The 12,174-nt window shown below is 44.8% G+C and overlaps 1 protein-coding gene across 1 annotated transcript; it reads left to right on the top strand.

Annotated features, from left to right (window-relative positions):
* The first annotated feature begins 734 nt into the window (after positions 1-734).
* Positions 735-8,582, top strand: LOC105493961 (protein SSX7-like). Its single transcript, XM_071088537.1, has 8 exons — positions 735-753; positions 844-932; positions 1,368-1,482; positions 2,024-2,119; positions 3,954-4,003; positions 5,992-6,127; positions 7,631-7,708; positions 8,477-8,582. Exons 1-8 carry the CDS (start codon positions 735-737, stop codon positions 8,575-8,577), a joined length of 684 nt encoding a protein of 227 aa, XP_070944638.1. The 3' UTR covers positions 8,578-8,582.
* The last annotated feature ends 3,592 nt before the right edge of the window (positions 8,583-12,174 follow it).

The raw sequence follows: 12,174 nt of genomic DNA on the forward strand, positions 1-12,174 counted from the left end.
CTGGGCTCAGGCGATCCGCCACCTCGGCCTTCCAAAGTGCTGGAATGGTACAGACCTGCTCCCCAACCCCCGGCTAACTTTTTGTATTTTTCGTAGATACGGGAGTTTTGTGCTATGTTTCCCAGCCCGGTCTCGACCTCCTGGGCTCAAGCGATCTGCACGCCTTGGCCTCCCAAAGTGCTAGGATTACAGGCGTGAGCCACTGCGCCTGGCTGATTGATGCATCTTGAAACGCCCCACATTCTCTCTAAGTGATGGCGGGCTCTTACAGTCTCAGAAATTCCAGCTCTCTTCCTTCTAATAATTTACAAATCACCCAGTAATAGCCTCTAAACACGTTCATTGTAGTGATGCTCATTTCTCTTCAACAGAACAGAATCCCCCATCCCTCTGCCTGATCAGATCCATCACCAGAGAGACCATGTTATCTCTGGGACTCACTTCCCTTCCTTTATTTATTGAGTGGGGGTGTCAGAATGTCCCCACTGAATAAAATTACACAGTCACATCCCTGCCTCCCCAACAAGGGTCTGTACATCTTTTAGGGTAAGCCTAGCCCCCAGGAAAACTACTAACAACAGTAGCCAAACCCCTCTCAAAGACTCAAGGCTGCCTTGCCCATAAGAAACCTGTCATCCCAAATCAATACTTCTCCCAGAGACCCTTGGCTCCCTGTTTTCATCTCACTTCTCCCCATGTTCTTACTCAGGGACAGATAAGCCCTGGACGGAGAAATGCAGCACCTGATTCCAGGTGACTAAGTGTGGCCGGCCTTCACTGATTTCTCCCTCCACAGGACCAAAGGTCCTGTGGCTGGAAAGACTCAGGCAGTTTCTCTTACAGGTCAGACTGCTCCCAGTACCATAAACGGAGACGACGCCTTTGCAAGGAGACCTAGGGTTGGTGCTCAAATACCAGAGAAGATACAAAAGGTGAGGTGACCTGGAGGGGGCAGAGTAGTGGCCCAGGGGACAGTGTGGGGTGACTAGGTTTCTGAGGAGGGGAAGACAGAGATAATGGGGACAAGAAGCAGGGACTTGGAGGAGATCTGGACCCTTGTGAGTTTCCCATCCTTGCTCTGTCATCACCTAGCATCCCTGGAGACAAGTCTGTGACCATGCACTACATTTAGTGAATTTCAGTTCATTCTGGAAGGTGGGAAGAGAGCCAGCCAGCAGCGTTAAAGCCCTACTGTGTGGCAGGGGAGAAGCTAGGGAAGGTCCCCCATGTTCTGTCAGTTAGCCATGGCATCAGCCAGAATGGTATATCATCCCTACTTCCGAGATCCAGCACACAGGAAGTGGCTCAATCTGAATGGCAGACATGCCTAGCTGAGTCACTGCCAAAATTTCTTTTTTTTTTTCTAGCCCTTTGATGATATTGCCAAATACTTCTCTAAGAAAGAGTGGGAAAAGATGAAATACTCGGAGAAAATCATCTGTGTGTACATGAAGAGAAAGTATGAGGCCATGACTAAACTAGGTAACAGAAAGTTCTAGGTACAGACAAGTCTGGGGACATATGAGCATCTCTTTTCCTGCTTTGCCTACTTCCTAGGCTGCAGAAAGTACCCCACATTTTCCTTTTGTGCAGGGAAAATCGCAAGGCAGCTTCTGAGTGCTCTGCTCTTCTGTGTCCTGTCAGGGCTGAGGGGAGGGACTGGCCACAGTGGAGCTCGTACCTGGATCCTGCACATTTCTCTCCCATGGGCGTCTTTTCTGATGAGCCCAACTGTCTCTGTGGCATCCCGGCAACTCCCTCCATCCCCACCCCACACACACTGACCCCTACCTTCTCTCGGCTTGTATCTTTCTTTTTCTTTTTATTCTTTTTTGAGTCAGAGTCTCAGTCTGTCACCTAGGCTAGAGTGCAGTAGTGCAATCATAGCTCACTGCAGCCTCGAATTCCTGGCCTCAAACAATCCTCCAGCCTCAGCCTCCCAAAGTGCTGGTACTACAGACATGAGCCACTGTGCCAGGCCTAAGCTTATCTCTTAAGGAATAAACATTTGGCTTCTTTCTAGGTTTCAAGGTAACCCTCCCACCTTTCATGCGTAATAAATGGGCCACAGACTTCCAGGGGAATGATTCTGATAATGACTGTAACCGCGGGAATCAGGGTGAGTAGATGGGAAGGGGCTGGAAAGGGTCTCCTCAAGTCCAACTGCTTTTCAGCTCAGCTACCCGGGAAAGATCCTCAGACATTTGTTCCCTCATACACATCAGGGCTGAGTGAAAACAAAATGCATACAGAAAGTTAACTACAGAGGCCATTCATATAAAATTTTAAAACATGCAAAACAAGAATATTTATTTTTATGGAAAATAAGTAAGTAGTAAATGTATACAAGCATGAATGTGAATAAAAAGACATCAAATTAAGGTGACTGGCTGTAAGTGGAGGAGGGAGGGCAGAGATTGGTGAGTGCTGCACAGACAGCTTCAGCTGTGACTTGTTGATAGTGTGTTTTGTTTGTTTTTGTTTTTGAGATGGAGTTTCGCTCTTGTCGACCAGGCTAGAGTGCAATAAGGCAATCTCAGCTCACTCCAAATTTCACCTCCCGGGTTCAAGTGATTCTCCTGCCTCAGCCTCCGGAGTAGCTGAGGTTACAGGCGCCCGCCACCACACCCAGCTAATTTTTAAATTTTTGGTAGAGGCGGAGTTTCATCATGTTGACCAGGCTGGTCTCAAACTTCCTGACCTCAGGTGATCCACCCGACTCAGCTTCCCAAAGTGCTGGGAATACAAGTGTGAGCTACCACTCCCGGTCTGTTTGTAGTATTTCTAATATTCTGAATTAATAAATCAGACCTAACATAGCTGTGGGGTAATGTTGAGATCTGACTGGCCTCAATATTATTCCCCATACTTTTCTGTGTGTTTGAAATATTTCGTTTTTAAAGGACATGTTGCTCTTCCTAAGCACTGTTAATGAATCAAAGGACAGTTAAGAAAATGTTACAAGTGAAAAAAAAAAAAAAAGAAAGCAAATGTTAAAACTGTAGATCTGCAAAGACTCCCCGAGTTTGTTTCATTAACAGCATGTAGGTATTGGATAGGTATCTTAGTAGTAGGGGTGATGAACACATTATGTAAAAAAGGTTGCTGTTTCTCTGTATTTTATCAAAACCAAATAGTCTTCTCATTCCCAAAGAACCCTGATTCTTTGTGATGAGCTCGGAGGTGAGTTTGAAAGAGTGATCCCTCATCCAACACACAGAGAGCTTTCCCACTTGTCAGTGAGGAGAGATAACATGGGGTGATAAAACGACAGGTTATTGGGTAGAAATCTTTGTACATTTCAGGAATATAAAGGGGACATATGTGTTTACTTGCTCTTCTGTTCTGAAAACACAGTTATAAGACAAGGTCAGAATGTCCAAACTGTCTCCAATAGACCCCAACTAAACAGGCCAGATTCTACCACCTCCCACCATCACTATAAGAGATCTGAAAATCCAGTGCTTGAGTATCTGCCAAGTTTTTGACATTAAAGGAGTGTCTTTATACTGAAAATATTTCAGAGCCACTGGACTAAATCATCCATAGTTCATCACACATTTAAGAGCTTAATTGACATACCATAAGATTCACCCATTTCAAGTGTACAATGATTTTCAGTTGTTGCACATCTTGAGTGAATACAGTTCAGATTCCCAAACAATCAATTTAGTTATTTGGGAAAAAGTGAAAGATATGTAATGGAAGAAGATGAGACTGTGATGGGGTTTAACCCCCATTTGATAAACCATGAGATGGAAAATTCTGAACTGATGCCACAGATAAATGCACCAACCAGGACTGAACATAATTCAGAAGCAAATCTCACATAACTCCTCAACAATGAGTGGACGGAAAACCCTCTGCTGCAGAATGCCCTCATGCGACAGAAGTCTCTCTAGAGTTTGGAAATCTTTACCAACAAAGAAAAATTCTGATGTATTCTCTTTCAGTTGAATGTCCTCAGATGACTTTCGGCAGGCTCCAGGGAATCTTCCTGAAGGTGAGTATCTCTCAAATCTAAAGGACCGGAGAACCTTTGTCCCTCCACAGATGCGAACACTGGTAAGAGTGGGAGAATATCAAAAATGCCTTCACTGCCTCCTTCTCCCCATGTCTATCACAACAACTGATGTAGCATCAACAGCTTGATAATACTAAGAGTTGTGATCCTTAATACTTCTTTTGTTTTCATAGTGATGCCAGATAGTATTTTAAACAGTTCACATGGATTCATTTATTTAATCCATAAGAAGACCTCTATGATGTTTCTATTATTATCTCCAAATAATAAAGAGTCACACACTTCGGTTGTCATCCGTATAAAAGCCATGTGACTTGGTGCAAATCTTCTAAGTCCTCTCAGCTCCAGATTCCTGGTCCATGCAATGGAAGTAAAGAATGATAGTTCATGTTATAGATCCTAGTTATCAGCGACATAATAATAAAATGAGGCTGTCGTGGTACAGAGATGTTAATGAATGTTCCTGAGGTGCAGTGGCAGTGGTAGTCTAATCCAGAGCTCCAAACCATTTAAAACTCATTCATGTTTGCATTTTTTTATGAAGTTTGGATGTTGCTCACTAGGGCTTTACCTCACAGCGCCTGCTGGAGCTTCCATTGAGACACTCTTGTAACAGGAAGGACCAGCTGGTCTCTGCTGTGTTACTGGGGCCATCTGCATGGCTTAGGAATCGCTTTGACTGTTGGCCCTTCCTTACTGTGAGCTCCTTGAGGGCCTTGTCTGTACCTGGAGCATCCGGGAAGCCCCCATCCCAGCCCAGTGATCCCTCGGAGGCCCCTGAATGAGTGACCCTACAACTGCAGATTCAACTCTGGGTTAGAGGGTATAGGGATCTGGGAGTTGGGTGGCCAGTGTGTAGACTGAATTCAAAGAAGGATCATGAAAGGTATTAGTTGTTATTATTACTACATTTAAACAGTGTTTACAAGCTCAGAGAGGACTTTCCCGTAGCCTATTTTACATGTATTGTTCACTATTTCATAAGTGAGGAAGTTGAATAAAAAGTAGCTTAAGAGCCAGGCACGGTGGCTCAAGACTGTAATCCCAGCACTTTGGGAGGCCGAGGTGGGCGGATCACGAGGTCAAGAGATCAAGACCATCCTGCCCAACATGATGAAACCATGTCTCTACTAAAAATACAAAACTTAGCAGGGTGTGGTAGCTCCTGCCTGTAGTCTCAGCTACTCTGGAGGCTGAGGCAGGAGAATCGCTTAAACGTAGGAGTCAGATGTTGCAGTGAGTTGATACCATGCCACTGCACCCCAGCCTGGCAACAGAGCGTGACTCCGTCTTAGAAAAAAAAAAAAAAAAAAGAAAGAAAGAAAAAAAAGTAGCTTAAGGTTGTTGGTCAGTGACACATTCCAATGCAAGCAGAATTGGTATGGGTACCACTTCACTGAATTCCACATTCAATGTTGGTGCCTCTGTGGGGTGGTCTGCCATATCTGGTACTGCTTTCTTTGGTGCTTAGATTAATTTCAGCAAACCATTTCTTTCCTTCTCCCTTTCCTGTATTCATCTCCCCACACTATCTTTCCCAGCAGTTTTTTGTCCCTTCTCTATGTTTTTACATATACTCTCCCAGCAGCTATCTACAAGCTTATATGGGATCCCTTGTATTTTACAGAAGCTCTTCCTTTTGTAGACCTTGTGAATTCTTAGAATGCTATTCTTCTTCAAATCTTCTGTATATGACACTCTCAATTACATGGAGAATTTTGCTGTTTGCAAGAATGTCAGTCCTAAAAGAGTGTGAAGATAAGCATTCTAGCTCTGGAAACCATATTCACATAGGCCATTCCTTTCCCATCTAACCTCCCAGGTTTCTTCTAATTTAGGCCTATGTAACTCTCCCAGTGTTGTTGAGAGCATTAATTAAGTTAATGCATGGGAAAATGCTTTGTAAGCTCAAAAGCACTATAGAAATGTCACTGATACTGTTTATCTGTAACCTTCACATTATAAAGATCATGCCTAAGATGCCAGCAGAGGAAGGAAATGATTCGAAGGGAATGTCAGAAGCATCTGGCTCACAAAACAATGGAAAACAGTTGTGCCCCTTGGGAAAACCAAGTACCTCTGAGAAGATTAACGCGGCATCTGGTAAGAGGAAGCAATTCGGGAACAACCCCTCTGGCTTCCCTGGCTATGTTCAGGTGTGGGGACTGGGTGTGTGGCATGGATCCCAGACAAGCCTGGGTCCAGGTTGGGCTGAGGAGCTCGCCCAGCTCCAGATGAGATGTTAGACATGACTTCCAGAGGCACAGACTTGAGTTGTCACCCATAGAAAAAACCACGTGACTTGGGGTAAGTCTTTCAGATTTTCTCAGCTCCAGATACCTAGTCCATAAGATGGAAATAATCATAGTTCATAAGTTGTTTGGAGGCATTAAATTAAATCTAGAAGGCCTGATGACGTGAAAGGTGCTCAAGCAATTCTATCTGTGATTACCTAGGATCATATCATACTTAGCTCAGTGCCTGATACCCAATATAGATGTACTTCAGAGATATTGCTGGTTTGGTTCCAGACCACTGCAATAAAGTGAGTCACAGACTTTTCTTTTTTTTGGTTTGGTAGTGCATAAAAACATTGTTTCTACTATAGTGTAGTCTACTAAGTGTGCAACAGCATTATGTCTAAAAATGTATATACCTTAATTTTAAAATAATTCATTGTTAAAAATGCTAACAATCTTCTGAGTCTCCAGTGAGTCACACTCTTTTTGCTGGTGGAGGGAGGGTCTTGCCTCGGTGGTGATGGCTGCTGGCTGATCAAGGTGGTGGTTGCTGAAGCTTGGAGTGTCTGTGGCAGTTTCTTAAAAGAACACAACAATGAAATATGCCACATAGATTAGCTCTCCCTTTCATGAAGTATTTCTCTGTAGTATGTAATGCTATTGGATAACATTTTACCCACAGTAGAACTTCTTTCAAAGTTGGAATCAATCCTCTGTAGCTATGAAAGTCCTGTATGGCATCACCTTCCAATGGAAGGCTATTTTATCTACATTGAAAATCTGTTGTTTAGTGTAGCCACCTTCAACAGTGATCTTAGCTAGATCTTCCAGATAACTTGCTGCAGCTTCTCCATCAGGGTTTGCTGCTTCACCTTGCACTTTTATGTTATGGAGACGGCTTCTTTCCTTAAACCTCACGAACCAACCTCTGCTAGCTTCACACGTGTCTCCTGCTGCTTCTTCACCTCTCTCAACTTTCACGGACTTAAAGAGAGTTTGGGTCTTGTTCTGAATTCGACTTTGGCTTAAGAGAATGTTGTGGCTGGTTTCATCTTCTATCCTGACCACTCAGACTTCCTCTATTTCAGCAGTAAGGTTGTTTTGCTTGGTTATTCATGTGTTCACTGGAGTATTAGTATTACTATTTCCTTCAAGAACTTTTCCTTTGCATTCACAGCTTGGCTGTTTGGTGCAAGAGGCCGAGCTTTCAGCCTGTCTTGGCTTTCAGCATGCCTTCCTCACTCAGCTTAGCCATTTCTAGCTTCTGATTTAAAGTGAGAGACATGCAACTCTTCCTTTCACTTGAACATTTCGGGGCCATTGTAGGATTGTTCACTGTCCTAATTTCAGTATTCCTGTGTCTCAGGAAATAGGGAGGCCCAAGAAGAGGAAGAGAGACCCGGGACAGCTCACTGGTGGAGCAGTCAGACCACACACAACATTGGTCGATTAAGTTTATCATCGTCTATGGGTACAGTTCCTGTTACCCCCAAAACTATTACAAACAAGAGGGTGACTATAGTCAATAATAACTTAATTGTACATTAAAAAAAAAACTAAAAGAGTGTAAATGGATTGTTTGTAACCAAGGATAAATGGTTGAGGGGATGGATACTCGATTTTCCATAATGCGATTATTACACATGGCATGCCTGTATCAAAGCATCTCATGTACCCCATAAGTATATACACCTACTGTGGACCCACAAAAATAAAAAACAAAAATTATTTTAAAAGACTAAAAAACAGTAAAAACAATTGCAGTAATAATATCAAAGCTCACTGATGACAGATCACATAATAGATATAATAATAATGGAAAAGTGTAAAATTGGTGAGAATTAAAAAAAAAATTACAGCATCTGTGAAGCACTATGAAAATGAGGTGCGATAAAACAAGGTATGCCTGTGTGGCCTTAATAAATATGTGCTGAATGAAAGGAGGTATGGGTGAATGTTCCTATAAGTGAAGAGGTTGGGAATCTAAGCTTGACAAGGGAAGGAGCCAGAAGCTAAAACTTCAATTGGCATTTGGCCTGTATTAGTGTGGGTCTAAGGTTTCAGCCTCTCTAAGCCAGAGAATGTGAAAACCTGGATAAAGAAGGCCCATGGGCACTTGGGAGCGGGGAGGCATCTCCTGTTTTTTGAGTAAACAGAGCCTAACACTCTCCAGCCTACCCAACCCTCATCTTCCAACTCTTCTCCATCATAGGACCCAAAAGAGGGAAACATGCCTGGACCCACAGACTGCGTGAGAGAAAGCAGCTGGTGATTTATGAAGAGATCAGCGACGCTGAGGAAGATGAAGAGTAACTCCCTAAGTGAACCTTGGACTCATTCCCCACATCCCTGCAGATGTGCTATTCTGTTATGGTACTGGTATCCCATCTTATCACTTGTCCCCCAAATCATTCCCTTCTCATAATTTTCTAGGGTACAGCATTGAGGCTGAATGATGAGATTTCCCATGCTCTTTCTACTCCCTACCCTTTATATCCAGGGATGCTCCTTACCCAGGATGCTGTGGGATCCCAAACCCGAGGTCAGCCCTGATACACGGGCCACACTTTCCTCTAGCCTTGGAATGGATAAAACAAGTGAGGAGATCACTGTGCCATGAGCAGATGGTTCACTTCAAGGAACCGTGGAAGGCGTGTGCAGGTCCTGAGGTAGGGCAGAATCGGAGTGTGCAGGGTCTGCAAGTCAGGAGGACTTGAGATTGAGTTGTCACGCTGTGGGAACTCACTGCCACTTACTTTCCTTCTCTCTTTTTGCCTCAGCCTCAGGGATATGACACATGCCCATGATGAGAAGCAGACCTTGGTGACCTTTCACGAACATGGGCATGGCGGCGGACCCCTTGTCATCAGGTGTATAGCAAGTGAAAGCAAGTGTTCACAACAGTGAAAAGTTGAGCGTCATTTTTCTTAGTGTGCCAAGCGTTCCATGTTAGCATTTCCCTTGTAGTTTCTTGCAGTGTGCCATTTTGTTAGATATTAGCATTTTCACTGATCAGCAAGACATACTTAATGCATATTTCGGTTTGTGTATCCATGCATCTACCTTAGAAAACAAGTATTGTCAGGTATTCTCTGCATAGAACAGCACTACCTTCCTCTCTCCCCAGATGTGACTACTGAGGGCAGTTCTGAGTGTTTAATTTCAGATTTTTTCTTCTACATTTACACACCACACACACACACACACACACACACACACACACACACACACACACCAAGAACCACTATAAGCATCTCCCGTCTGCTTTTCCCATTGCCGTGCATCCTGCTCAAGCCCCGCTCACTCCGTTTCCTGTTCATCATGTACTTCCCTCATCCGATTTTCCTGTATCAGTCTCTGACAGTTAATAAACATTTGCAAACATTCCCCAGTTGTTTGCTCCTCTCATTACTGTGCACACAGCTCTATGCACGTGTGTGAATATTTCTTTAGAAAAGATTCTTAGAAGTGGAATTGCTGCGTCAAAGGAGTCATTTATTCAACAAAAACCGAATGAGTACTTACTCGTGCTGAGCGCTGTTCTAGGTGCTGGAGAGACATCAGGGAACAAGGCAGACAGATGTTCCTGACCACCATTCTAGAGGAGGATGTGTCCAGTTGTTGTCTTTGTTTGTTTGTTTGTTTGTTTCTTCTAGAGATGGGGGGTCTTGCTGTGTCCAGAATAGAGTGCAGTGGCACGATCATAGGTTAATGCAGCCTTGAACTTGTGGGCTCAAGCAATCCTCCCACCTCAGCCTCCAGAGAAGCTGTGACTACAGGCACGCACCATCATGTTCCACTAATTTTTTTGGGTTTTGTCAAGAAAGTCTCGCTCCGTTACCTAGGCCAAAGTGATCCTCCCACTTTGGCCTCCTAAAGTGTTGGGATTACAGGCATGAGCTGCCGCACCTGGCCTCCAGTTTTCATTTTGATAGAGACTATACACCTCATTCCTGGAGCAGGATTCTGCAGCAGGGGGTTGGACATCTTGGCCTTTGCTCTCTAGATGATTTTCGGATTCTATGGCTGGGACTGTCCATTTGGGAGTATGTGGGAGGAGACACAGATGAAATCGTCATCTGGGGAACGTGGAGGAATGAGGAAGATGTGTTCACTGTAGACCCTGTAATGGGCAGGGAATAGAAGAGTCCACTTAGTCTCCATGCAGGGGAGCAATGGTGGGAAATTCCCCTGGACAGAAGCATGAGACTGCCCATCAAGGGTCTCACCAACCAAGGGCCTGGGGTCTGGGGTGGGGACGATGATTGGGGAATGGGACAGTTCTTTCTCACAGGTACCACTGCACAGTGCAGAGGTGAAATTGTTGTGGGGAAAGGAAGGGCAGAGGGGAGTCTGTTTTAGAACAAACCATTGTGTGTGAATGGAGACATCAAAGCTCCATTCACACACAATGGACTTGAAACACCAGACCTGAGTGGAGGCAGGGTTGGAGCAGTTTGACCATCCGTGGCCCATCACTTTGGCCTCCTGGTTCTCCCCAGCCTTGGAAGGAGGACACTATCATCATTATGCCTATATGATAGATGAGAGACGGAGTCCCAGACAGATGGTAAGCATCTTGTCACAGGTCCTACAGCTGGCAGGTGCAGGAGGGGCTGAATTTGGAGCTCACTGACTTTAGAAACATTAAGGAGGACAGATGTGTGTGATGGAGGGAGGGAGAATTGAACAAGTCCCGGATTCTGCCCCCAATCACAATGTAGAGGCTGTGGGTTCATTTTCCCAAGACAAGGATCACTTGGACAGAGAGAGTGCAGGGAGGGAGAGGCAAACGTGGTCATAGTGGGGACAGTGGGAGACAGAGATATGCAGGGTGGGCAGAAGACGGGCAGGCAAAGAAGCAGGGGAGACACAAAGCCACATGTGGGCTGTCACAGCCACCAGAGTGAGAGGGTGCCAGGAAGGAGGTTGTGGGGCTCCAGGAGCAGCAGAGGTTCCCCAGATCTGTGAGCATGCCCTGCCTGGCACTGCAGGAAGAGGTGGCTGCCACCCAGGTCAGTGTGGACGTACCTCTACCTGTGTCTCGGAGGAGACAAATTCTACTTTATCCCAATATAGTTCTGTATTACACAAATGTAACATTCCGATACTAGATATTGAGTGCCTTATCCTCCATGCAAATAGAGGAGAGCATGCCCCAAAAGAGATACTGAAGGATTTGATTTTTCTTTCTCCCTGGGAAGATGGGATCCATAAGTTGGGTCCCCCAGCCCACAAGACAGGTGCGAGAAAGGGTGGCTGGAAGATTGTGAGTCATGACAGGGAACATTTTTCCTTAGGTTCCTTGGGTATATAAAGCTCCCGACTATCTATCGTGAACAGATAAAGAGTGAACATGGTCCCCTCTCCACAAATGTGATTCTCTCCTTCACTATTACTGTGAAAGACTGAAGGTACACCAAGTCCTGATATATTACTTTTTTTTGTTGTTTGAGACAGGATCTCACTCTGTCGCCCAGGCTGCAGTGCAGTGATGCAAGTCCAGCTCACTGCAGCCTCGATCTTCCAGGCTCAAGGGATTCTCCCACTTCAGCTTCCATTCTAGCTGGGACTACAGGCACATGCCACCACACCCAGCTAATTTTTGTATTTTTGGTAGAGACAGCATCCACTATTTTGTCCAGGCTGGTCTGTATCTCCTGGCCTCAGTCAATCATCCTGCCTCAACCTCCCAAAGTGCTGGGATGACAAGTGTGAGCCACCTCGCCAGGCCTTCATTGCTTTAATGAACAATTATCAGAGTTTCATCTTAGAGGCAAAAGTGGCTACTGCCAGCCAATCTGAGTGTGGTGTTGGAGGGGAATCTGGCTGATTCAGACATTTCAAATGAACTTTTAAATTAACCTACCTGATGACTATCCTAAGGTCTTTTCCAGCTCTGTTTTTTTG

Source organism: Macaca nemestrina, chromosome X, assembly GCF_043159975.1.
Source record: "Macaca nemestrina isolate mMacNem1 chromosome X, mMacNem.hap1, whole genome shotgun sequence".
Classification (NCBI taxonomy): Eukaryota; Metazoa; Chordata; class Mammalia; order Primates; family Cercopithecidae; genus Macaca; species Macaca nemestrina.